General features: G+C 41.2%; 1 protein-coding gene across 3 annotated transcripts; it reads right to left on the reverse strand.

Annotated features, from left to right (window-relative positions):
- Positions 1–2,272: 2,272 nt before the first annotated feature.
- LOC117558122 (AP2-associated protein kinase 1-like) lies at positions 2,273–24,759 on the reverse strand. Of its 3 annotated transcripts, none has more exons than XM_034234121.1 (20): positions 23,733–24,759; positions 22,310–22,428; positions 20,120–20,228; positions 19,821–19,963; positions 17,657–17,778; positions 17,239–17,320; positions 16,730–16,862; positions 16,494–16,597; positions 16,146–16,228; positions 15,827–15,987; positions 15,385–15,506; positions 14,348–14,674; positions 13,608–13,768; positions 13,313–13,509; positions 13,144–13,230; positions 12,903–12,998; positions 12,356–12,463; positions 11,936–12,109; positions 9,807–9,911; positions 2,273–3,264 (listed from the first exon to the last, which is right to left on the reverse strand). In XM_034234121.1, the coding sequence occupies exons 1-20, from the start codon at positions 23,890–23,892 to the stop codon at positions 2,606–2,608; spliced, it is 3,252 nt and encodes a 1,083-aa protein (XP_034090012.1). In that variant the 5' UTR covers positions 23,893–24,759; the 3' UTR covers positions 2,273–2,605. The 3 variants fall into 3 exon arrangements, with proteins under 3 accessions (XP_034090012.1, XP_034090014.1, XP_034090013.1); XM_034234123.1 differs by lacking the exon at positions 2,273–3,264 and adding an exon at positions 7,489–9,481; XM_034234122.1 differs by lacking the exon at positions 2,273–3,264 and adding an exon at positions 7,489–9,487.
- Between the last annotated feature and the right edge of the window lie 26 nt (positions 24,760–24,785).

The following is a 24,785-nucleotide window of genomic DNA, read 5'->3' on the forward strand; positions in this document are numbered from 1 at the left end:
GGTCAAAATGATCACAAGAACGGTGAGCAAAAATCCCAGAACCACACGGGGGGACCTAGTCAATGACCTGCAGAGAGCTGGGACCAAAGTAACAAAGGCTACCATCAGTAACACACTACGCCGCCAGGGACTCAAATCCTGCAGTGCCAGGCGTGTCCCCCTGCTTAAGCCAGTACATGTCCAGGCCCGTCTGAAGTTTGCTAGAGAGCATTTAGATGATCCAGAAGAGGATTGAGAGAATGTCATATGGTCAGATGAAACCAAAATAGAACTTTTTGGTAAAAACTCAACTAGATGTGTTTGGAGGAGAAAGAATGCTGAGTTGCATCCAAAGAACACCATACCTACTGTGAAACATGGGGGTGGAAACATCATGCTTTGGGGCTGTTTTTCTGCAAAGGGACCAGGACGACTGATCCGTGTAAAGGAAAGAATGAATGGGGCCATGTATCGTGAGATTTTGAGTGACAACCTCCTTCCGTCAGCAAGGGCATTGAAGATGAAACGTGGCTGGGTCTTTCAGCATGACAATGATCCCAAACACACCGGCCGGGCAACGAAGAAGTGGCCTAGCCAGTCTCCAGATCTCAACCCCTTAGAAAATCTTTGGAGGGAGTTGAAAGTCTGTGTTGCCCAGCGACAGCCCCAAAACATCACTGCTCTATGAGAGATCTGCATGGAGGAATGGGCCAAAATACCAGCAACAGTGTGTGAAAACCTTGTGAAGACTTACAGAAAACGTTTGACCTCTGTCATTGCCAACAAAGGGTATATAACAAAGTATTGAGATGAACTTTTGTTAATGACCAAATACTTATTTTCCACCATAATTTGCAAATACATTCTTTAAAAATCAGACAATGTGATTTTCTGGATTTTTTTTTTCTCGTTTTGTCTCTCATAGTTGAGGTATACCTAGGATGAAAATGACAGGCCTCTCTCGTCTTTTTAAGTGGGAGAACTTGCACAATTGGTGGTTGACTAAATACTTTTTTGCCCCACTGTAAATGGCGCTCAATATGATCAAAGTCTTCCAAGTGTAACATCATATGGTTTCCAGTAAAGCTCTCCAATGACCAGCCTTTTCAGATTTTCTGTATATATTGTCTTTCTTTTCTTACATTTTTAGGAGTATTTTAGTGCTGTAACTGCAAGAATATGTGTTGTCCCTTAACTGTGTGACAAAGGTCTCACATCATTACATTTAATGTCCATACTTCTTTGGTTTGCAGTAGGGATGCCAGTGATTATTCGATTAATCGTTACAGTCTCCATAATCGAATATTATTTTTAAAAATCGATTTTATTTATATATTTTTTTATTATTATTTATGTTTTTTTTTTTTTTTCTGGCTTAGTTTCAACCAAAATATAGACTAATGCTAATAATAGTAATAGTATTAACAATTGTAAATGGCCATTGGTCACACCACCAGTTTGTTTTACTGTAAACTTGGAGGAAGCCTGCGTGCAGAGCAGACTGCTGCTGCAGCACGCTACACACCGCCCCCACCCCCACCCTCCCTCACACCGCCCCCGCCCAGTGTTGCCAACTTGGCGATTTTCTCGTTAAATTTGGCGGATTTCCGAATAAATAAATTGCTATAATAATATTTATTGCAATGCTGCTATTATTAATACAAGCTGTAGCCTGTATTTAATAATGGCAGCATTGCAATAAATACATTGTGCGTGCATAGCGCATCTCCAAATAAAGGCAATGGCAGGCACTTTAGAAAATAACAAAAAATAAACCAACATCATGTTGATGTTGGTTTATTTGTCGTTTATTTTGTTTGTACTGTTAAACATGTTCCAGTAAAGAAAACAACGGAATTCCTTTTGTCTGAGTTTTTTTTTTTGTCCCGCGGGGGGGGGGGGGGGGGGGGGGTCGATTAATCGATTATTATTCGCCAGGGCTGCCGAATAATCGATTTTGATCATGGTCAGTTTCTGGCAACCCTAGTTTGCAGTACAATATTTGGTATCTTCAGTTCTTCAGGCCTGCAACCATTTTGGAAACATAATACGCCTGGTATTAAAGGGAACATTTGTAATTCAAATGTAAACAAAGCGTTACCAACTAAAGTTTAGGAACATGCAATCACTGCCAAACTGATTGACCTGTTTTTAACTCAAACAGCTACTATATCTCTAAGCTTTTGTTTATATTGCAATACAATTATATTAAATATTACAGCACACAGAAAAAGGTCTGAGTAAAACAGAACCAAATATTTGAATTGACGATAAACACACTGTTTTTTTTTTGTTTTTTTAAATGATTTGAATAAACCATTATTAGCATGATCAAAACGACAGATTAGGTGAACCCTTTTTGATATCCTAAATTCAGTTTAAAATGATTCCCAGATCACTCTTTCAAGTTCTTCTTAACAATTCCTCAGTCCAGCTCATTTTCAGACAGGTTCTTATAAATGGATCAGGAGAAATGGAGAGCGAATCTTTTTTCCTGAAACTTTCAGAATCTCTTTACACAGAGGGGACACATGTCGACGTAGAAGAGACATGAAAAAGTGGATTTTGCACAATAGGTGACCTTTAAGTTACAGAATTAAGCTGTGACTTGGCCTCAGAGATATGATCAAGGTTTCCCCTGAGAGCATCTGGGGTGGAAAGGTGCAGTGGTGAACGGGTCTTCCAGGGGTCTCCCCCCGATGGTCCAGGAATGCAGGGGCCCCACTGCCACGGAGCCCACCGCGGCCTGCTGACCGATCCTGGAGACGACCCGGTGCACGACCACCGGCTGCTGGAGCAGAGGGGTGGCCCAGACACGGGGACACTGGGGAACGGGAGGGGACGACTCTGGGACCGGGGGACACTGTTTGCTGGTTTCAATCTGCGGTTCAGATATGTGAGTGCTAGCTTGGGTGGTTTCCTGCCTCTTTCCAAACGGTGCCTGGAGGAAGATATCGGATGCGGCAGCAGGTTTGTGCGACTTGCAGAAGGAGGGGCTGCTGAAGGGCATCTTGCTCTCTTTTTCTGGCGTTTTGAAAGGAGCCAGCTGGAAGACATCAGAGGAGACCAGGCTGTTTGGAGGCTGCAACTGGGACACTGGGTTGACAGGAATAAAAGGCAGGCTGGTGGAAGTAGCTGGTATTGTGCTGCTGTCATCTGATGGCAACATGTGTTTATCATAGACGCATGCAGCATTGTTTGGCTGGATCTCCGGCCTATGATTCTCCTCAGAGAGCTGCACAGGAGCCTCAGTCTGAGCATCTCTCTGTGCATCCCTCTGCAGGTCTGTGAGAGAGGAGATGGAGAAGGGTCAGATATGAAGACACATGCATCAAAGATCTGCTGACCTCTTACAGATTATCTCCAATTTAATATATACAGCTATATCTATGACATAAACATTAAGGAAAGGAGTGTTAATGAGTGTTACCTGTATTCTGTTCATGTGTTTTACTGCCACCTGTTCAATATGTTACACTTTCTTGTGCAAATGTTGGGTTATGTTAGCTGAAGACATTTTTCCACTGGTGGACAATACATTCTAGTTTAATATTTCCAAAGTGGATCAAAAGCCAAAACCATACTTGTCAAAGATTGGGTTTGTATTCCAGTTCTTTAAATCATACATCTTGCATCTAGAAGCTTAAAAGAGTGATTGGAAAAAAATAGCCCCACCTATAAAGGATTTTAGTGTTCAATAGAGATTTCTATCAGCCATGTATCAGTGGGCAGATATATATATTTTTACAGAAAAACATGATCAAATGTCATGTCAGTGCTCCAGTGTTGAGCAAGATATGAATTGCACATTTGACAGTTCAAATGTAAACGTGTTAGTGTTCTCTATATAGAAAACATCTGTAATTAGTCTATAATTGTCGGTCAGGCTCCAGAAATAATCAAAATCCATTAAAATGCGGTATATCCCTGACTTTTGACTCCACTTAGTCCAGATTTGTTACTGTAAAGCACTTACTCATCACTGTACCCTGTATGCCAAGGCAGGTCTGCCTTCACTAACTGTACGGAGGCTCGGTCATCGGTACATGTTTATCTATAAAGCCATGTTGGGTAAACTACCAACTTATATATGCTCTTTGATCTCACAGAGAGTGGCAAGTAGCTATTGCCTGAGATCCCAGGATGTGTTTTTATTACATGTGCCAAGTGCTAGAACTGTTTTAGGTACTAAAGCTTTTATGTGTGCTGCTCCTCTAGCTTGGAACACTATGCAATTTTTTTTTTAAACTGAGCAATTTGGTTCCCTTGCATCATTTTAAAGCTCGGATAGATAGAATGTTATTGGATATCTGTCAGTGTGAATAGGTTGCTAATTTATACCCCTGTAATTATGTTGTATGAAGTCCTTTTTGTTTTCTGTTGTTTTTATGTGTAACCAATGTGCTGCAGGTCTCCCTTGAAAAAGAGATTGTTGATCTCAATGGGATTTTCACCTGGTTAAATAAAGGCTACAAACAAACACACTTAATTTAGTGGAAAAGGATAGCCTCTTTGAAGTTAAAGCAATAGTAAAAAAGTGAAAAAAAACTAAATGTATTGACAAATACAATAGAGCATGAAGGTCTTACCTGAATAAGACTTAACCTGCTATCTGAGCAGAATACATTTGGATTAGTGCATTACACAGTGTGATGCATTATTGAACACATTTACAAATAAATTACCAGATCATTTATTCCGGACTCAATGAACTTCATGCAGATATCTATACACGGAAGTCTTTACCCCATTTCAATAGCATTTGACTCCTTTGATATTATTAGCCGAACAAATGATTTAGTCTCATGACAAACATTGGAGCCTACATTACCCATAATGCAACTTAACTGGGGACACTTCGATCATTATGAAAACAGTCAACACCTTTTTTTAAATAATATATTAGTTCTTCGGTTGAGTAACTTCAACCAATATCCTGGACATTAAGGACATCTTGCAATCAATACTCAACACATTGACATTCACATTTGTATTTTATTTGCCATCCCTTTATAATTCTTTAATTATCTCACAAAAATAGAAGGAGCACACGATACCACAGCTCTGGTTTGGGCCATCAAGACAAGAGTAGTCTCAAAACACTCAGAAGAATCAGATAAACAGGTTTCATTTTTTGGCAAAAACAACAGAGAAAATGACGGGCTTCTGTTTCACATCAAGGAGTAACCTCACTACCTTTTAACACCAGAACACCGGCGGCTACAGGGAGAGAGCTCGGGGGTTGCATATAGGTTCAAACAGTAACTGTGAGTTGTTCAGAGGAAGGGTCATTAAGAGGATGATGGAAACAAGAGCCTTCAGTTCACATGCAGTACCTACAGGAAATACCTCAGAGACGTGCCTCTCCTTTAAGCCCCTGTCACACTGTCCTGAAATGTACACCCGATGGACACACGAATATGGAATTGTGAATTTCGCACGAAGATGGCTCCAAACCACACACGAAGGCAACATTTACATTACATTTAAGACATACAACTGCAACGAAAGTAACACAAACAATTATGTTACAGTACTATGAGATACTGTACTGATATCTTCAGACTTTGTTCTTTACTTTCTCCGTCTTTATATGTAGAAGATATTAAGTTTTCTCCGTCATGTTGTTTCCATAGCAACAACAACTTCCTGTCAACTCGCCTTCAAAATAATATATTATATTCTTTTTAGTTTCACAGAACACAAATTGGGTTATTTACATAATATGTTTACATGATGTTGTTGTGCAATAAAACAACCCGATGGACACACGATAAAGAAAATGTTCAAATTCGGCTCTGATCGTAGCAACATCGGGCCATTCGTGAGGGCATCTAAGCCATCGTATGACCGCCGGTGGAGTTTCTCAGGCTCCGGCAGCAACTTCGTGAGCGGTGACAAAATCTTTGGCATGCCAAAAAATAGCCGAAGGACCTTGCGAAGGTTCATTTTCGTGTTGAATTCGTGTGTCAATTGTGCCCTTCGTAAGGCCATCGTGAGGGCATCTTGTTATCATCGGTGCCATCGGGCATTCGCCCCGATCAGAGTGAGGGTGAATGCACCGATGATAACACGAAGATGACACAATTTGACAAGATGCCCTCACGAGTGCCTTACGAAGTTGCCGCTCACGAAGTTGCTGCCGGAGCCTGAGAAACTCCACCGGCGGTCATACGATGGCTTAGATGCCCTCACGAATGGCCCGATGTTGCTACGATCACAGCCGAATTTGAACATTTCCTTTATCGTGTGTCCATCCGGTGTCAATTTCGGGACAGTGTGACAGGGGCTTAAAGGTTCTGCAAAGATAAAAGGATGTAATTCAATAGTTTACATCAGGAGCTCTACTCAAAATACTCTCAATCTTAGGTGGTAAATGAATACAATTGAAATTAGACAGGAATAAAGATGTTTCTCATGATATTTATCATCAAAGAACATGAGAAGAAGTCACTGCTCCATGTTTTAAGTACCATTCTCAGATTTGAGGTGATTGATTTGACACTGCTGCCTTACAAGGTAACTATTGTATTTCATTTAAAAGGCTTAGAAAGAGGTTTTAAGCTAAAAGCACGTCAAAACTGTTGTTCGTCGTCTTATTACTTATTAAAGTTGCAGTAACGTTGAATCTAATCTAATAATTAGATTAATAACATTAAGATCCATGCGCTTTATCAGCATTTAACCAAACGTTTCTTTCAAAAAGAGACCTTTTAATACCAAATGACATCCAGATTGTTGATGAATCTAAATGACTGTGCCACCTGAAGACTATTTTAAGTAGAATTCTCCAGACCGATCGCTCTCCAGCGTAGTGTAATCATGCATGAGAAGATAACCTTGTTTGACCTTACAGAAACGTTTCTATTGCAGATTGTTTTCAAACCCTGGACTTAATGCTGAGTTGTTGTACCTCCACTGTTGGCATATGAACCTTTTCACACTTCACAGAGCCCCTCACACATGAGCCTATCAGACAGATTCAGTAACATGGAGTGCAGACTTCCAGAGGAGGTGTGAGGCCAAAACAAATCCAACTCTCAGATGTAGCTCGGACTTCCTGAGAGAATTAAGAGGGAGGGGGGGGGGGCTCTGCTTTCAGAAGAGATTTTAACGACAACGTGACTGTCACCGTATTTGCAGCAAACATCAACACAAGGAGGCTACTGGAAAACATATCCAACAATTCTAATTCTGACTCCACACACACACACACACACACACACACACACACACACACACACACACACACACACACACACACACACACACACACACACACACACACACACACACACACACACACACACACACACACACACACACACACACACACACACACACACACACACACACACACACACACACACACACACACACACACACACACACCACACACACACACACACACACACACACACACACACACACACACACACACACACACACAATAACACTGTGTACCAACACACACATAACATTCAACAACACTGCCATGCTTTTTGATACTAACTCTGATCACTGAAGTCCGTAAAGACAAACGGAGCTTTACAAAAGCACAATTTTTCAGAGAAATTCGAGATTTTGTAGCGATGAAATGAAACAGAATTCGAAGAAGTCCCACTTTCCGTACAACTGTCAACTGTTTATGAATAAAAATATAATCCTTCATTAGTCCGCGTGAACACAGGCTCACTTTCTTTTCACAAAGAGGAGGAGGAGGAGGAAAACATGGGATTCAGTCTAGGAATATCTATACATTTTAATGTACCGACAATAATTGAATAAGATAAAACCAAGAAAAACCTTCTCAACCCACAATTTCACAAAGAGGAATGAAATATTTATATAGAGTATTCTTCAATATCATTCAGTGATTATGGTGTCAGAATCATAGATATTTTATTATTATAGACTACTATTTATTTCTTACATTCATTCTCTAACACTCTATTCATATCAACATTTATTAACAGGAAAACAATGTCATTTTTCAGTCATATATCTATCACATATATATGTACATATATATATGGATGGATATGTGATATTTCACAAGTAAAGCAATATGTTTTCCACAAGTAAAGCTTTATGACAATGACTTAATATATACACGGGAAGATAACAGCCTGCAGGGGATGCAGATATCTATTTACATCAATTAGGAGTGAACACATGACAGGAATGTAGGGAGGATTGCACGATGCGGAATGAGTGTTCATGTTGATAATCAAACAAAAAGTGCAAGTGGGTGGAAATGACTTTTTTTAAATGCCATTTTAGTGCCAAAAAAAACACCTGAATAGCCTTAAATGTTTGCTCTATAGACAAAAGCTACTGTTTATTTTGTCTATTCATCTATTACTGCTGATTAATCAAATTATTGTTATGATTTCATGCATTTTCTATAGATATGGCACACTGCTATGAACAATGTTAAATGACCCTGGTTTGTCATTTAATTGCAAATCAACATATTGCTTGCTTAGAGTATACACTTTAAAAAAAGATCATAATAAAAGCCAACTGATTCTCATTTGAAAATGTATTAATTTGTCATTTATTTATTTTGCTATTATATTGATAGTTTTAACTTTCTCCAGTCTGTCTGCAGTTTGTTTACAGATTGTTTGATGGCACTTTCACGGTAAAGTCTGATCAGGAAAACTGTTAAGGTCCTGTTATTCTCTTCATTACAAGAACTCATAATATAGGACATCTGTTTATGGCTGTTTCCAGATTGTAATTTTAAGTCTAATCTATATCTATATATATATTCAATTGTTTTTCGATATTCCACGCAACAGCCCTGACCGAGGTAACATTAATGATACTGTGCAAATCAGCCTGATGTCGCCGACATGACTAAGTTTCCCTTTAAAAAGAAATAAACTGACCTCTTTTAAACAAATGGTCACTTCACTTTCCTATGGGTTTAACTAGTACTCTAAAATGTGCAAATAAAGGAGAATTGAAAAAGGCAAACAACGACAATATCACTTGTGCACGATAATAACTACAACCACTTATAACTATGCCTATTGTACAATACAACAATGATCTCCTATTGTTTGCTATTAGACATAATGGTAATATTGCTCAAACAAACTGGATAGCAGAAGTATATCCTGATTGACAGAAAGATGGTTAGTCTTTAGGAAGGATGCTGTTAGTGTTACTGGCCGAAAGAGAGAGTGTGAGTGAGGGGGTGAGAGATGGGGGGTGAAGAGGAGCCAGACAACGATTGAGAGGTATGAAGAAGCGCAGAAAGGCGAGAGAGTTTCTACTGTAGGGGGGGGGGGGGTGCAGGAAGCGATGACAACAGTGTTGATTGCCGTTATGCTATGCCAGTCTATAATCCGGTGTTACAGCGTCTACGGGGGGGGGGGGGGGGGGGTAGCCGCCTACAAGTCGATGAGCTGGTCCACCAGCTGCAGAGAGCGGGCCAAGCTGGGGGGCAGGCTGGATTCAGAGCCGCCACTGTTACTGCGCGAGTGGCCTCCTGAAACTGGCCGGAGAGAGGGGGAGACGAATACAGGCAAACAGAGGAGGAGGGGAGAGCAGAAGAGCGGGAGTCACAACAAGCATGGTAGCAAAGGAGAGGGGAGAGAGGTCGAGAGAGAAAGAGAGAGGGCAGAATTTACCCATTTACATCTAAAACACAGAGGACGTTAAATAGATCCTGTAATGATCCCGTTAGCACTACGTTTGACTATCATGTTCATTATTTAGCATATCAGCATGCAACTGAGGGAAGACCCAATAAACACTTTGTATTTATTCCTAAAAAGCAACTTGACTCACTGGTGGAGGAGGTGAAGACTAACCTTGGGAGTTCTTCCGGCCAGTGACGGGGATCGGATCAAACTCGTCCTCCTGGTCCTCCGCTGGGGTCGGCTGCAGCTCGAAGTCTGAGATCAGGAGAGACGAGTCTGCAGAGGACGCAGAAAGGTGGGTTGTTGATGTATAAGTCTTAAAGGGACCGTATTATGTTTTTTGGGGTTTTCCATTTTTTTTAATATAGTGTGTTATATAGGTTTTTGTGTGTGTAAATGGTCTGCAAAGGCTTAAATCCAAAGGTTCCCACCAGAGGGAGTTACTCTCCCCCTGACTGAACACTTTATAGGACTCTTGTTTATTACCGTAACAGTGACATAACTACACTAAACACCTGTGATTCTATCGGCTAGCGCTCCAACACATTGTACGTGATAGGCTAAGAGGCGGGACATCTCTAAAAAGTTAAACAATCTCTACGATTGTTGGTCGGGCCAAAGTGCTGTACATGTAATAAATACTACAATCACTTAAAAACACATTACTACATTCATAATAAAAGACAATAAATTACAACAGATATATAGAAAACACAGGGAAAAGTCAAGAGTCGTGCTCCGCTCTGACTAAAAGGCCAGGGAGAAGAAGTGTGTTTTAAGAGTAGATTTAATATGTCCTCTTTAAGAGCCCAGAAGGTTTTAGATTGGGAGTGAAAAGTTTAGAATAAGGATCATTGTGGCGGATTTAAAAGAACATTGTAGAATAGATGATTCATCCAAACGTAGTTCAGGCTAGGGCTACACGATATATCGTGTCATGGCGATAATCGTGATATTCACATCGCGTGGACGTGCAATTTTTTTAGGACTTGCGATATTAAGTAGGCAAATTAACTCAAACACGTCATGTTACAATTATTTTGCTGCTTGCTACAAAAGGAAAACTTGCGCGGCTCTCATGTCAGGGGCACTTGAGTGAGTGACATGCAGGCTCTGCATGCACAGCAAACCACCAATCAAATCTCCAAAGCAAACGGACCCGGTGATTAAAGGTAGAAACACCGAATAAAGTGGTTTCCTGTGTTTCTCCAGGGCAGAGGGCGCTGCTAACCGAGCTAGCTCAGCTTGTTGCTCTGATAACTTAAGATCCAGACGTCCGTGACTAAAATCCTTCATCCGGTTAAATATAGTTAAAAAAATACCAATTGTATCATTAACGTTCAAGAAAGGATGGTTTGCGGGAGAAAAAAAAACGGTCTTTTCTTCAATTCCTGTATGTTTTCATATCGCAATATATATCGCAGGGGGGGGGAAAAATCGCAATGTCAGTTTTTTCCAATATTGTGCAGCCCTAGTTCAGGCTTACAATCAAATAACTCAATACCTTAGTTAGCATGAGAAACAAAATCAGCAGTGAGTGCACTAACACATCGGAAGCTCTTCAGTAGCTAAAAGATAAAACAATAAGATGCCTCAGTAATAATTGGCATCATGCCAGGCTGTGATGCAGAAAGTCAGAAGCCTTCATTCACCAGTCAAGAGCCAACAACTACGACACAGCTATGAAGCGCTCAATGTCAGACATGAAAAAACAACATATATGAAATATGGTTTTGAATTGTTTTTACCTGGCTTTAATGTTGAAACTGTATGAAGTTATTACGACAGATTGGATTATACATCTTTTTAAACCTGTGATGAAAATGCTTTTGCTGCCCCTTAGTGGTTTAAAATGTAATGAACAGAATTGTTGTTGTCTACTGTAGCATACAATTTAGCTCAGTAAACAACACGTGCTGTGTTCATCTTTGGGAATAAAATAATAACCCTAAGAAACCGAAGCATTTCTGATATTTCTCCAAAAGAAAGCATCTTTTGGCTAAGTATGTTCGCCAAAATGTTGCAGAATTTCGTCCATAAATGCTTATACAATTATTTGTACTGAGTAACTTGCTTGTTCACACGCTTAGTTTTGATGTCCTTAAATGCATTTTAATGTTTTATTAATGTCCTATGTGAAATGTTCTGAAATGCCTTCTGTTTTACATTTTTAAAAGCCTTGTTTCTGAATGATGCTCTATAAATGCAATTGTCTTGCTTCTGTGGAGAAACAGTTCTTGAGAATCTTCGGGGCTCTTTACCCGTGTGTATAAACCAGTCTTCAGATGTGTACAGCTTACCTGCTACAGGCGGTGCAAAGTCCCCAGACAACAGACTGAAATCATCCAGAGCAGAGGCAGCGGAGGAGGGAGCGGAGGAGAAGGAGGAGGTGACGCTGCTGCTCGCTGCCGGGGGGGCGGAGGAACCGGAGATCAGAGAGCAGCCCAGGAGAGAGTGGTCTGTGGTGAGAGGGTCTGGAGGGGGCCGGAGGACATACAGGTGAAGGAAGAAGAGGGAAAAGGTTTAGATATGGTTCAAGTGTAAAGAGAACAAGGAGAGATGACTAAGATCTACAGAGATCCTGAGATGCATGCACCGACCCTTGGACTTATGTTACTTTTACAAATGAAAAGCTTTTATGTTTCCAGACCTTTTAAACTCTTAGAAACAAAACATATGCCTGCAACGGAGTGCACACACACACACTCATACACACACACCTTTTGCAGCCACTTCCACAGAGCAGCCGAAGGGATCAGACAATGACAAGAGGTCCTGAAGCAGGAGTGAAGATGGTTCTGGAGATTTGAGTCCTTCTATCAGCTTTTCTGGAGGCCAATGAATAATAAGAGACGATAAATGAGACATATGTGAGCAAAGTGCAATACAAATATCAGTTACACATTTAAAAACCCATTTCAAATACTACCGGTATAGCAAACAAACAAACAACTGCTAAGAGTGTGTACTGTACAGATGGATATTTAGTCTAGAGCCAGACTTGCTGCTGATCATGCACCTGATGTTAAGATCATGCACTTATAATTAAATATTTATTCAACGTTAATTCACTTGGCTAAGGACCATGAACAAATGCTTTTTCAGGTATTGAAGATTTTGGAAATAACATATCAGGATTTTATTTTCTGGCTTGTCATGAATGAATACTTATGTATATGGCCAATATTTGTACACAATACCAACAAAGAAAAAGACTACAAATGGGTGAGGTTGTGTGTGTACCATAAACCCACAGAGCGATGTTACCTGGTGTATCTGACAGATCGAGGATACTGAAAGGATCTGGGACAACCAGCTGAGAGGCTCCTGAATCCACATCAACAAGGTTTGATGCTCTTTCAACTAGGAAACAGAAGAAGTGTTTTACAGCAAAGACTTTTAATCCATTACGAATCCTAACAGCATTATGGGAGGAAGCCGATTTCTTTGTTGGTGCCTTTCAATAAAAAGGGTCCAAACTTCTTGTTTTAAGTCATAAATAGAATACCATTATCTTGGGGTGTATCCACAGTTAAGTCCAGCAGGCCTGGTATCAACTCCTCTGTGGATGGTGGCTTAGTTTCTAAAAGTAAATCTGAAAAAAGGAAATTCCCAGTTATGAATCAACAACACATTTAAACACACACATGCACACACAGTAGCACTGATGATAGTACCTGTAGGCTTTTTGTCCTCAGTTTTGAAACCATTTGCAGAGAGGTTGGAAAATGTATCATCGTCAAATGGGTTCCATGCAGGTTGCGAGGCGGAGTCGGTGGTCTCAGCAGGGGGTCCAGATTTGTTCTGGTCCTGGCCTCCATCAACAACACCAAAGTCAACAAGCTGGGCGGTACTGGGTGGAGATGCAAGTGATCTACAGGTAAAGAAGGGTCATAAGATAAGATCAGAAGTAAAGGAAAAAGGCTTGATTTGAGGTTTCTCTTCAGGTGTATTCCAGTAGGGTCAACGCACTGGTTGGGGGCAGCGTCTGCATTAGCTCCCTGCGGCTGCTGCGAGGAGTCGCTCACAGGAACTCCAGCGACGCCGCGCACTGTGGCATCACTCGGTTTGGCGTCACTCGGTGTGCGCTGGTGGCCTCGCTCTTCAGTTGTCTTTGGAGAGGAAGGAGGAGTCTGATCACAAGAAGCAAAACACAGGAGATCAGGAAACAGTCTATAGAGGATCTCACAAGTAACATAAAGTGTCACAGACAAATGGGTTTCAATGTTTGATAGAAATGTGTGGAAAATTAATGTAATCAAGTTTTTATTTAAGTCAAAGTCAACTTTATCGTTAATCTTTCAGTTTGTGTGTACAGGCAGAGGGATCGAAGTACCGTTTCCCAGAAATCCAGAGGAATACAAAATAAGTATACAAATATGTATATACATGTGTTATTCTCTGTCAAAGCGTCTTTGAGTGTTTAGAAAAGCGCTATATAAGTGTCATGTATTTTTATTATTACATATATATATATATATATATATTTGTAATCTTTTTTCTCAACTTTTTTTTATTTTATTGAGACATATTAAAATATTAAGATTTTTGAAAGAGAAAGAAGAAGAAATGGAAACAATTGATGGATATAAGAATAACCAGAACACGAGGCCATGCTGCTAAAACATTGCACGCATAAAGTTAAACTTCTTTCATTCTGACTGCTCTCCGATGTTCGACCATGTTGAAGCTGGATAGTGTGCAGAACTCACCGTCTCAGCTGTTTTCGGGCCGCTCTCAGAGGGGGCGGGCTGAGCCTGGGCGGCTGATGGCGGAGTTATCTGCTGCTGCTGAGAGACCAGCGGCTGACCTGGGGCCTGTTTGACGGGGGAAGCCTGAGCCGCCGGCTGCTGAGCCTGCTTACGCCGAGCGGGACGCTGAGGAGCGGCCGGGCTCGATGGAGCGGCCTGCTGGGAGGGGGCGCTGGCTGAGGGGGGGGGGGTGGTCTGCTGCTGAACTATGGGCTGTGCTTGGGGTTCAGCCTTGGTCACTGGAGACACCACTGCTGCTGCTGCTGTGATCTCTGCGGCTGGCTGCACCTGCATCACACACAGATACACTGTCACACACTGCAAACCATCTTAACTGAGATGGTGCCCAAGGTCCCACAGCAACTGTACATTTATATTTGTGTAGGGCTGACATTTATGATCATTTTTTCTATATATATATAATTGTTATCAATTTATGATTGATGCCCATCACAAGTTCCCAGAGAACCAGGCTACTTTTTGAGCTCATTTTGTCTGACTCACAGTCCAAACTCTAACTTGATAAATGACTTTAACAATTACCAACATTGTAGCACTTTATATTTGTATCAATCTACATATGTATGAATTAACAGCACTTGTGTGAAGAAGACCATTACTTAGGCCAAACATACTTAATATATTTGTGTAAGCTGACATTTATGATTATTTTGTGTATACTTGCCCATCACAATTTCCCAGAGAACCAGGTTACCTTTTGAGCTTGTTTTGTCTGACTTACAATCCAGACTCTAACTTGATAAATAAATTAAACAATTACCAAAATTGTAGCTACTATGTATGAAATAACAGCACTTGCGTGAAGAAGATCATTGCTTAAGAATCCAAACACAAAAAGCCAGACATGCATTATGCGTTGCTGACGATGCTTGTTTCTGCTGCTTTTTCCCCCACATTTGTCTACGGATCATTTTCCACAGTTACTAATAGACCCCTGTAAACAGCTCCTCTGTCTGTCAGTGTAATTCAGTATGTACCTGCTTCTGTGAAGCTGCAGCCTGATTTGAATTGTTTTGCGGCTGGACGATTGGCAGGACTGAAGTCTGAGCCTTCTGTGACTGCAGAGCTGCAGCCGGCTGAGAGAGGTTCAGACTGACTCCTGGGGGGTGTTGAAAAGAGCAGAGACTACAGATTACTCCACAGCATGGCAACATGTATCAATTTCAATAATTATAATATATAAAATTAGAGGAAAACGGTATGAACTCAGAGTGTGTGGGAAATCATTCCATAATCACTTTGGGCCTGTGGTTAGATCGCTTTAACCTGCCTACTTGATCTGTTCCTGTTGAGGATGCAGTATCAATGTGTGCACAAAGGATCAGAGAGATTTCTGTCTGTATGCACATCTTTATTCATCAAAAGTTCAGCTTCATTTTCCCATGACAGAGAGGAGCAAGGACAGAGTGCAGTACGTACCCACAGGCTGAGCTGCACCACCAGGGAGATTAGCCCGCTTGCGAGGGGTGAGAGCAGCCGGCTGGATGGGGAGGATGCCAGCGGCGGGCTGCGTATGGGCGGCTTTGGGCCTCTGGCGGGGGGTGATGGAGGTCTCAGTGGTGGGAATAGGATCCGTCAATCTGGCAACAAAAGGAGCATGTTGGCCTTCTTGTTAATCATGGCAAATAGTGTTAGTATAGTTATTTAATGAGTATCAGAACACTGACTGAACCTATTTACTTCAACAACATGTCCTGTTACTACAGCTTTAATGGTGGGACAGTGTGAGCCTGCTTGCCTGGGCTTAGCCTGGTTCTTCTTTGCTGCTGCAGCCTCACTCGCTTTGATTGGCTCAGGAAGTTTACAGGGAATTGGAGAATTCTGGATAATGGAAAGAAAAACAAAAACAATTGAATTGTTTGTTGAATTTCCACAAGAGAACTGTAGTAGTGACAAAGGAAAATATACAATTAGACAATAAAAACCTCCCAATTCAGCAGTAACAATAAAGACTATTTATACTGTTTGCAACTGATGAATTAGTGCAGATTTTCCTCCCTCACTGCGACAACAAAGTCAATTCCTGATGAGAGCCAGACAAGCATTTCCAAATATTTCAGCTGACGCGGTGCTGAGAGAGACTGACCTTCACATTCTGGACAGGGCAGGTCCGCTGAGCTAGTTTAAAAGCAAAGAAGGAGACCTGGTAGATGTCAGGTCTTTTCTCTTGGTCTGGCTCCAACATGTACCCTGAAAAACAACCACGAGGAAGCAACTCAAAAAGCTTCACTTGATATTCCTATTTAAACTAAAAATACATGCCTTTTTTTAAACTGAATTAGTTGTTTTTGAAAACATTAAAAACACTTGAGAAGGACTAACGAATGAGGCAGTGCAGATCATAAGAGTAGCGGGAGTTGTCTGGAATGGTGAAACTGCCATCACAGATGGCCACCTGGCTTTCACCAAAGGGCAGAGTGAAGAAACACACTTTGTACAGCAAGCAGCCCAGAGCCTGGAGAAACAACCACATGCCCCGTCACACCACACAAAGACAAAGGAGAGGGAAACACTTAATAATACACAATAAGGTAAAATAAAACAACCTTTGTCTCTCTAAATACCAGCTGTTAACATTTTAAAAACTGTGATTTCAGTCAAACATTTTAACAACATGACTGAATCTAAAATATCTGCGCCCTGCTGTAACAAGCCTACAGGTTTAATATGTTATGTCAAACTAAGGTTCTACTGTAAAAACTACAGCATAATAAAATCAATACTTTGATCCTGTTTTACCTGAATGGAGGCTACGGTGTTTATTTTAAAGGATACTGTATGTGTGTGCGTTCTTGTCATGGATATCACCACAGTGTGTCCTCCTCACTCACCCAGACATCTGATTTTGTAGTGATAATCTGGTTATTGTAGAGGTTCACCATCTCAGGAGCACGATATGATAACGTTGTGTACCTGAAGGAATACATTAACAACAACAAAACAAAATAAACTACCGGTTTAATGTGTGAGTGAAGAAAAACAGCTTACATAGTTCCATCTGCTCATAGATGCACTTTAATGCAAATAAAGTTAATTATTACATCCATTACTAATTACATTTACACCACACTAAGATTGTTTTGCTCAAATGTGAAAATATAAACTGTGCCATGCAGAACCCTGCTTTAATAAGACAACAAGACTGCTCATGATTGAAAAACGGCTGACCGTTTCTGTGAGGCTAGACCTAAAAGGAATGCTAATGAATGAAAGCTATAGGGGCAAAACTAGATGACAAGACGCACTAACTTTTTGATCTCTTCCTCCACGACGGCCACTCCTTCGGTCTGAGGGCTCTGGAACTTGTTGGTGGCGCTGCCAAAGTCACACAGCACATAGTGACCCTTGTCATGCAGGAGGATGTTCTCCACCTGACGATCAGATGAGGAGAAGGGATGGAAAACACTGTTAGGAGGCAGAGCCGTTATGCTCCAATACAGTCCGACACACAAACTACTAAACGTTTCGTTTTTTTTTAAATGTAATTCTAAAAAACACCACTGCAATAAAAAGTAGTCTTGCCATATGGATTAAATCCGCTGAGTGACAGTAACCTAAAATGACTGCGACAGACACGCTGCAGTTGACTGCGCTCTGGAGAAAGCCTTTTGACAACTGACAATCTCCTCTCCCCTCCTGTTGGAGCTCTGCATAATTAAACACAGCTTCAACTCACATATATTTTTATTTATTTTATTTAACCAGATAAAAGCATTGAGATAGAATCTCATTTGCAATGCTGACCTGGCCAAGAAGGCAGCAACGTTACACATAACACAAACATATAAAATACAGAGAACATAACTAAGAAAACAAAAGACGAAAAAGCAGTCACTACATTGTGCACATTAGGACAGTAAGAAAGGTGCACTACTTATTACTGCAAGAGCAGCTGGTGGTAAGGACTTCAGACAACTTCAATTTAAAACATGCTATTGAGACAAGTGCCCTCAGTTTTAGGCTTGATTGAAGGTCATTCCAAGACCAAGGACCATAATAAAAAAGACTCCTTTTCCCAGCCTCAGTCCGCACAGCAGGAACCTGGACCCGTATCCAGGCACTGGATCTGAGGTTGTAAGAGTCACAAACTGGAGCAAATCTGGCACATATGTACAGTGGAAGCTTACCTAAAATGGCTTTATACATTAATAAAAACCAATGCTGCATCCTACGCATAGTAAGTGAGGACCATCCAGTTAGGCTATACAGTTTGCAATGATGAGTCCTATAGGGTGCATTTGATATATATCGCAGTGCAGCATGGTAGAGTGGGTCAAGTTTGGCTAACACAGTGGGACAGGCAAATCTATAAATGGTATCACCGTAGTCCAGCTGGGACAGGAATAAGCCAGAGACCAACCTTTTACGGGATGAAGTTGAAAAACAACATTTAAGTGTGTAAAGGAAGCCAAGAGTGAATTTCAATTTCTTAGTTAGAACTTCAATATGGTGTTTGAAGTTGAGATTACTGTCCAACCAAAAGCCAAGATATTTGTAGGTATCGACAAACTCAACAGAGATGCCATCAAGGGTGTCAATGGAGAGGCAAGAGGACGCTGACTTGGGAGCAAAAACCATTGCTTTGGTTTTCTTACTGTTCAAAAGCAGTTTGGAATCAAGAAGCGCATGCTGCAGCGTGATAAAATCAGATTTTAAATTGGAAACGGCCATATCCAGAGAAGGAGCATATGAGTATACAATAGTGTCATCAGCATACATATGATAGGTAGAAAATTGCATCTGATTACAAATATTATTTACATATAATAAAAAGAGCAAAGGCCCCAAAATAGAGCCCTGTGGAACTCCCTTCTTCAAGGTGACAGGGTCAGAGACAGTACTACCCAACCTGACGCATTGAGTACGGTCGGTTAGATCACTCTGAAACCAGCAAATTTGGCATTATGACCGAAACGAGACATCAACATAACATTAGACATAATGTGGTGATATATAGTGTCAAATGCTTTGGCCAGGTCAATAAACAATGCAACACAAACAGATTTGTTATCCAAAGCAGCCTTAATATCGTCTAAGACTTTCAGACCGGCAGTCACAGTACTGTGCTTTGATCTGAATCCAGATTGCATAGGGTTAAGGATGTTGTGTGAATTTAAAAAAAGTTTTAGCTGAGTAGAAACTAGAGACTCAAGAATCTTTGATAACGCAGAAAGATTTGAGATAGGACGATAGTTATTTAACTCCGTGGGATCACCAGCTTTCAAGAGGGGCGATACCGGAGCTTGCTTCCACACAGCTGGCAGTGTGTGAGTGGACAAGGAGAGATTAAAAATATCAGTTACTGCAATCATATTGCTTCAAATACTCAGCATGGTGATCTTCAGTAGGTGTTGCCTTGGTTTTAACGCTGGGGCAACACACTGCGAAGAATACAAATGGCACAATGTATCACCTTAAGGTCTCTGTGGATGATGGGTGTCTTGCGCTGGTGCAGGCGAGAAACAGCATCACAGGTGTCACAGAAGATCTGCAGCACCTCAGCCTCAGTGAAGCCGGTCTGCAGCCTCTGATTCATCAAATTCACCACCTGTCCCCCTGCGAAACAATATCACATTATACAGCGTCAAACACACAATCACTGGTATACAATTGAACCTCAACTTGTGTTTTGTTATTCTGTGTAATTACTGATAATGGACCCAAACTCAAATTCTTTCAGTATTCTTAAAGAGTTCCCCCCTCAGCACTCACCCTTGCAGAAGTCCATAAGAATGAAAACCTCCCACACATCCCTTGATCCCATAGCAGTAATGCTGGAGTCCAGATAACCAACAATATTCTTGTGACCAACAAGGTCTTTCTGCAAGGACACAAATAGGCATTAAAGAGCATTAATAAACCGCCGTTCATAAAGGTTTTACCAAAAAGCACAACTACTGCTAACCTGCATCATGTGAAACTAGTGAATGAAAGCATTTCATAAGGGCTCGATTCATTCTTCAGAAAGGTTGTGTGACGGAGCGGGTCACAGAGTGACTGACTCCGCCACTGACAGCCGACACACACACCAAATATTTCCTGCTCTCTTCCGTCAAATGAACCATGCAATTTCTTATTTATTTTACGTTTGTTGATTATGGGGAATGATTATGTTAAGAGGTGGTTAACCTGTTTATGTTTGGGTCGGATTTTTATGTTGAAATGTGGTTTGAAGTTTAATTGTTGTCACCTGTTGACGGTAAGCCTGTGGGAGGGGTTATGAGCTCAAAAGGGACGGGGTTTGGCCCTGGAAGGGATCACTCTGAGGAATGTTGCAATGAAGGCAACAGCTGGGACATGTTTGGGAGTTGGTTGCAGAGAAGGCAACCCAGAGCATGTTTACTCTAATGAGTGATGGACGGCCTGTTTTTGGATTTTATTTTGTTGTCTAACTTGTGTTGGTTCGCTATTTTTGTTGTTGTTATAAATAAAGTTTTGGAGCGTAACCCAACCGACTAGGCCAGTGTTTGTGAACGGACAAATAGAGCCCCGTCACAGGTTGCCACAAAAATGACTAAATGATACGCAATACAACAAAACGATGGAGGAGAAAGGAATACTTCCATATTGTTTTTCTGCATAGAGGTAAATAAGAAGTTAAACGCCATCACACATTTAGTTTAATCTGGCCAGTGTTTAACGATGCAGTGTGAGGCCATCACCTGCAGAGGGAGTTGCAATGGAGAGCAACATCAGGAACCTATTAGGTAATGAAAAAATGTCAAGTACTGCAGGTGGGGTGAAGGTCTGTCTGTCAACGAGTGTGAGCATGTGTGTGTCTGTGTGTGAGAAAGCGAGTGAGGAGAATGAGAGGTAAAGAATGTCATGTGAAGAAGATAAATGACGTCAGATATCACTTTAGAATTTTTTTTAGGGTCTTTTAGTTTGATTTAATAAGAACAACTAGGACCTGCAGTAAGTTGCTAGGAAGAATTGCACGTAATACTGATGAATGTTTACACAATCAGCCATGTGTATGTAATCGGAGCATCCATTTCTTCCTTCCTTCCTGTGTGGTCCTTCAGACTTAAAATAATGTGTTTGAACTAAATTAATGTAGAAGCACAGTCACAAAAAAATGCTTCGAAAATAGAAAATAACCGTTTTTAAAATGGCTTATATATAATGTAAATGGTGTAGTAGGGTACCATGATATACGTTAGTCACTATAAATCCTAAATCTGCTGCTCTTGCTCTTTTACCAGGTCAAGAGGTCAGGCTATATGGGACTACTCTTCTTTTATTACCTGCGTGTTGTCCATGACATGTATAGAAGGGACAGCTTTATGTTATTGTATACAAGTAACCCGGCAGCATGCCTTAAAGACCCTGTGTAGGGTAACAACCAGAGCTTCAGGACCTTTGAACAATCTCACTGATGAAAGGTGTTCCTGGAAATAACCCCTTTGACTCATTTCCCAAACACCTCAGGGGGAGAGCGGAACATGTAAGACAGCACAATGAAAACAAAAACAAATCCCACCAAGAACCAGATGAATCAATAGAGAACGGACATATAAACAGCGCTGCAGGCTGTGTGTGTTCTGAACCCACTTGTTCTTTGGATTTCCTGACAGCAGAGCTTCAATGTTTGTCCACAAATTGATCAACGTAAAAATAATAGCCAACCATTTTGATAACGGATAAATAAATAGATAGTCAAAAATGGAGATTTCCTTTGACATTAAACTATATATCTTTGGGTATTGGACTCAGAAAATAAGCAGTTTTCTTTCCTGCTTTTCTAGAGAAAAGAGAACCTGTACGTGTAGATTTCTTGTTTCCAGGCACAATTTGGGTTTGACATTGTTTAGTTGTTGCTTTCACATGTGGTTTCGACCCTGATGGCAGATCACACGAGAACTGTGTGAGAACAAGCAGGGAAATATTGAATCAACTCACCATTATTTGTATCTCGCACTTGCACACCTGCAAATCATGCTCATTGTTGACATACATCCTCTTCAGGGCGCAGCGCACCCCTTGATTTGTTCGCACCAGGAACACAATTGCAAAGCCACCTGTAGGGGTGAGAAAGAAAACATAAAGAAATGTCACAACCCCGAAATCTAGATGCACACTAAAACATTATTGCCAGGTTCAATACAACATGTAAAAGAGATATGGGGAATCCCAGCATCACAGCATTGTCACAAGTTTTCTTTTGTGCATTTTGGAAATGTAGCTGAACATTTTACACCCAATTACTTCCACAACTGTTGTAATCTGGGTTTGGACATCAGAAAGGATAATCAGGACCAAATGGTGCAGCCTTATAGTGTTATATATTAGTCATAGCGTTGCTGCAGGGTTTACGGAGAGGCCTACATTGAGGCCTAACCATCTGGTATAGCTCAGACCACAAATTCACTTTGCCGAGTTCACTTGTGACAGTCATCAGTTTCAGACAGACATTGCGGTCATACTGCATTCTCTCTTCGACAAAAGTGAAATGGTATTGTATGGCACGGTAGCTCTCTCAGACTTTGTCTCATGTTGCTGTCGGTATTGAAGGGCAAGTAACTAATTGACAAACTATTTCATTATTTTGTTTGTTTATGTTTTGAGTAAGGGGCAGGCCAAATAACATTGTTCTTCTCCCTGCTAGACACTTATAACCGGGTGTTTTCTTTGGTTGATTCTAGAGCTTTGCATACTGTAAAGGAGATGTAATTATCTCACCCTATGGTTAAGAAGATTATGTTCAATCAAAATGCATGAGAGTAAAGGAATGTTTGACAATAGCAGGTTCATCACTGTCATATTCTCTCATGTAATTGTTACTGTACTCGTCTTAGCACATATGCTACTATTGGCTTACATGATGCTCAGATAAACTGTACAATAGAAAAAGAAGAATACCAAATTCCCAGGTTTAAATGGTGAATAGTTGTTTTTAATCAAGTACAGGCCTCCACGTCACCATCAGTGAATGTGCTGCTGATGCCAAACAGTCATACCATCAGTATCTATTCAGAAATACAACAATTGCACTACACATTAACCCTTCATTTATTCATATAAAAAGGGGATACAATAACAGCTCTTTCAGCACCAGACAGGTATACACATTCTTCAATCACACTTCTGATTCATAAAACAGTTGTGTTAGTCAGTGCGAAGCTGAGAAAGGCAGTCGGCCTCTTTTTGCATGAATGCATCATGCCTGTGGGGATGGCATAAGGTTACATCCCAGCCTGCCCTGTCATGTGATTCAAGTATGTGGCTTGCACATCATATTCTAAATTGAACCTCATGCATTTAAATATATAGGGATAAAGGTTACAATAAATGGCATCATTCGGCCTGTGCAACCCCTTCTCACCTTCAGCAATGATCTCCTCCACAGTGACTTGGTGCCGCCCGACAGTGAAGTTTCTGCCAATGAAATTTCCGCCTGCATGACTGGACCCCGAGCTGCCCCCCCCTCCAGAACCGGGCCCGGAGCTCACCAACTCCCGACGGGAATCAAAGAACTTCCTCATGTTGTCAGGCTGACAGGAGGTGTATCAATCACTCAGATGAAGGGATTGTTTCCTGTGCACTGAAATATTGCACTGATATATAAATGCTGGTCAGAATGTGCACCTAAAATCGGACGAGTCTACTTTTAGTCTCAAACCATGCAGGGATGCCTTTTTTACTTGTGATTTTGACAGATTTGTTGGTAGCAGATCCCATTTGCTTGCCAAACACAAGCCAGTTTGTGATAGCTAGAGCGGTTGCGACTCGCTTGTTATGTAAGTGAATTACACCACCCAGGAGGCTAAAGCATCTCCGGAGAAAGTCTTTCTTTAGCTATCCATCCAGCTGTTCATGGTCGGCTGCTGATGATGATAACATTAGCTCCTTCTCCATCTCGTCCAGCCATTACAGAGCTAGCTAAGTGCTAGCTACTTAACGCGCTATGACATTTCGTGTAAGGTTATCCAGGTTATCCTCTGAAGATAATGTCTTATGTTGCGATGTATCCGACGTGTGACTTGTGTGTTCGCGATACCTGGAACAATCTTTCCATCCTCAGTCAAGTGAAGCCGCCTTTGGATGGCACATAGCTGCCCGTCGAGCTATTTAATTGCTCCCATTTAGATTAAAACTGTGATTTTGTTGTAAGCTAACGTGTTAGCGCCGCTGCAGCCATTGACAAACACAAGCACGCGCGGGGTCGACAGACAACGTAATCCTCCGTCTGATGCGACTGCAGATAAAAAACATACAATTTGACATCTACCAAAACGTTAGGCAGAGGTTTCAACCCAGCAGCCTAATCTCTGCAACCACAGCAATCTTTGGCTGCCAGCGATATCGCAACATCCGAGCTGTTGCTGTTGACGCACGGACGGAATTCTGGATATTGTAGTTCAGAGCGAAGCTGCAG

This window comes from Gymnodraco acuticeps, unplaced genomic scaffold (assembly GCF_902827175.1).
Source record: "Gymnodraco acuticeps unplaced genomic scaffold, fGymAcu1.1, whole genome shotgun sequence".
In the NCBI taxonomy this organism is placed as follows: Eukaryota; Metazoa; Chordata; class Actinopteri; order Perciformes; family Bathydraconidae; genus Gymnodraco; species Gymnodraco acuticeps.

Excerpts from the sequence above, each read along its gene's own strand:
- LOC117558122 (XM_034234121.1), bottom strand. The coding sequence starts at position 23,892 with ATGAGGAAGTTCTTTGATTCCCGTCGGGAGTTGGTGAGCTCCGGGCCC. Across the intron at positions 16,863-17,238 it reads CTACAAAATCAGATGTCTGG|GCTCTGGGCTGCTTGCTGTA; the intron begins GTGAGTGAGGAG and ends TTGTTTCTCCAG. Across the intron at positions 13,769-14,347 it reads GCCCGAAAACAGCTGAGACG|ACTCCTCCTTCCTCTCCAAA; the intron begins GTGAGTTCTGCA and ends TCTTGTGATCAG.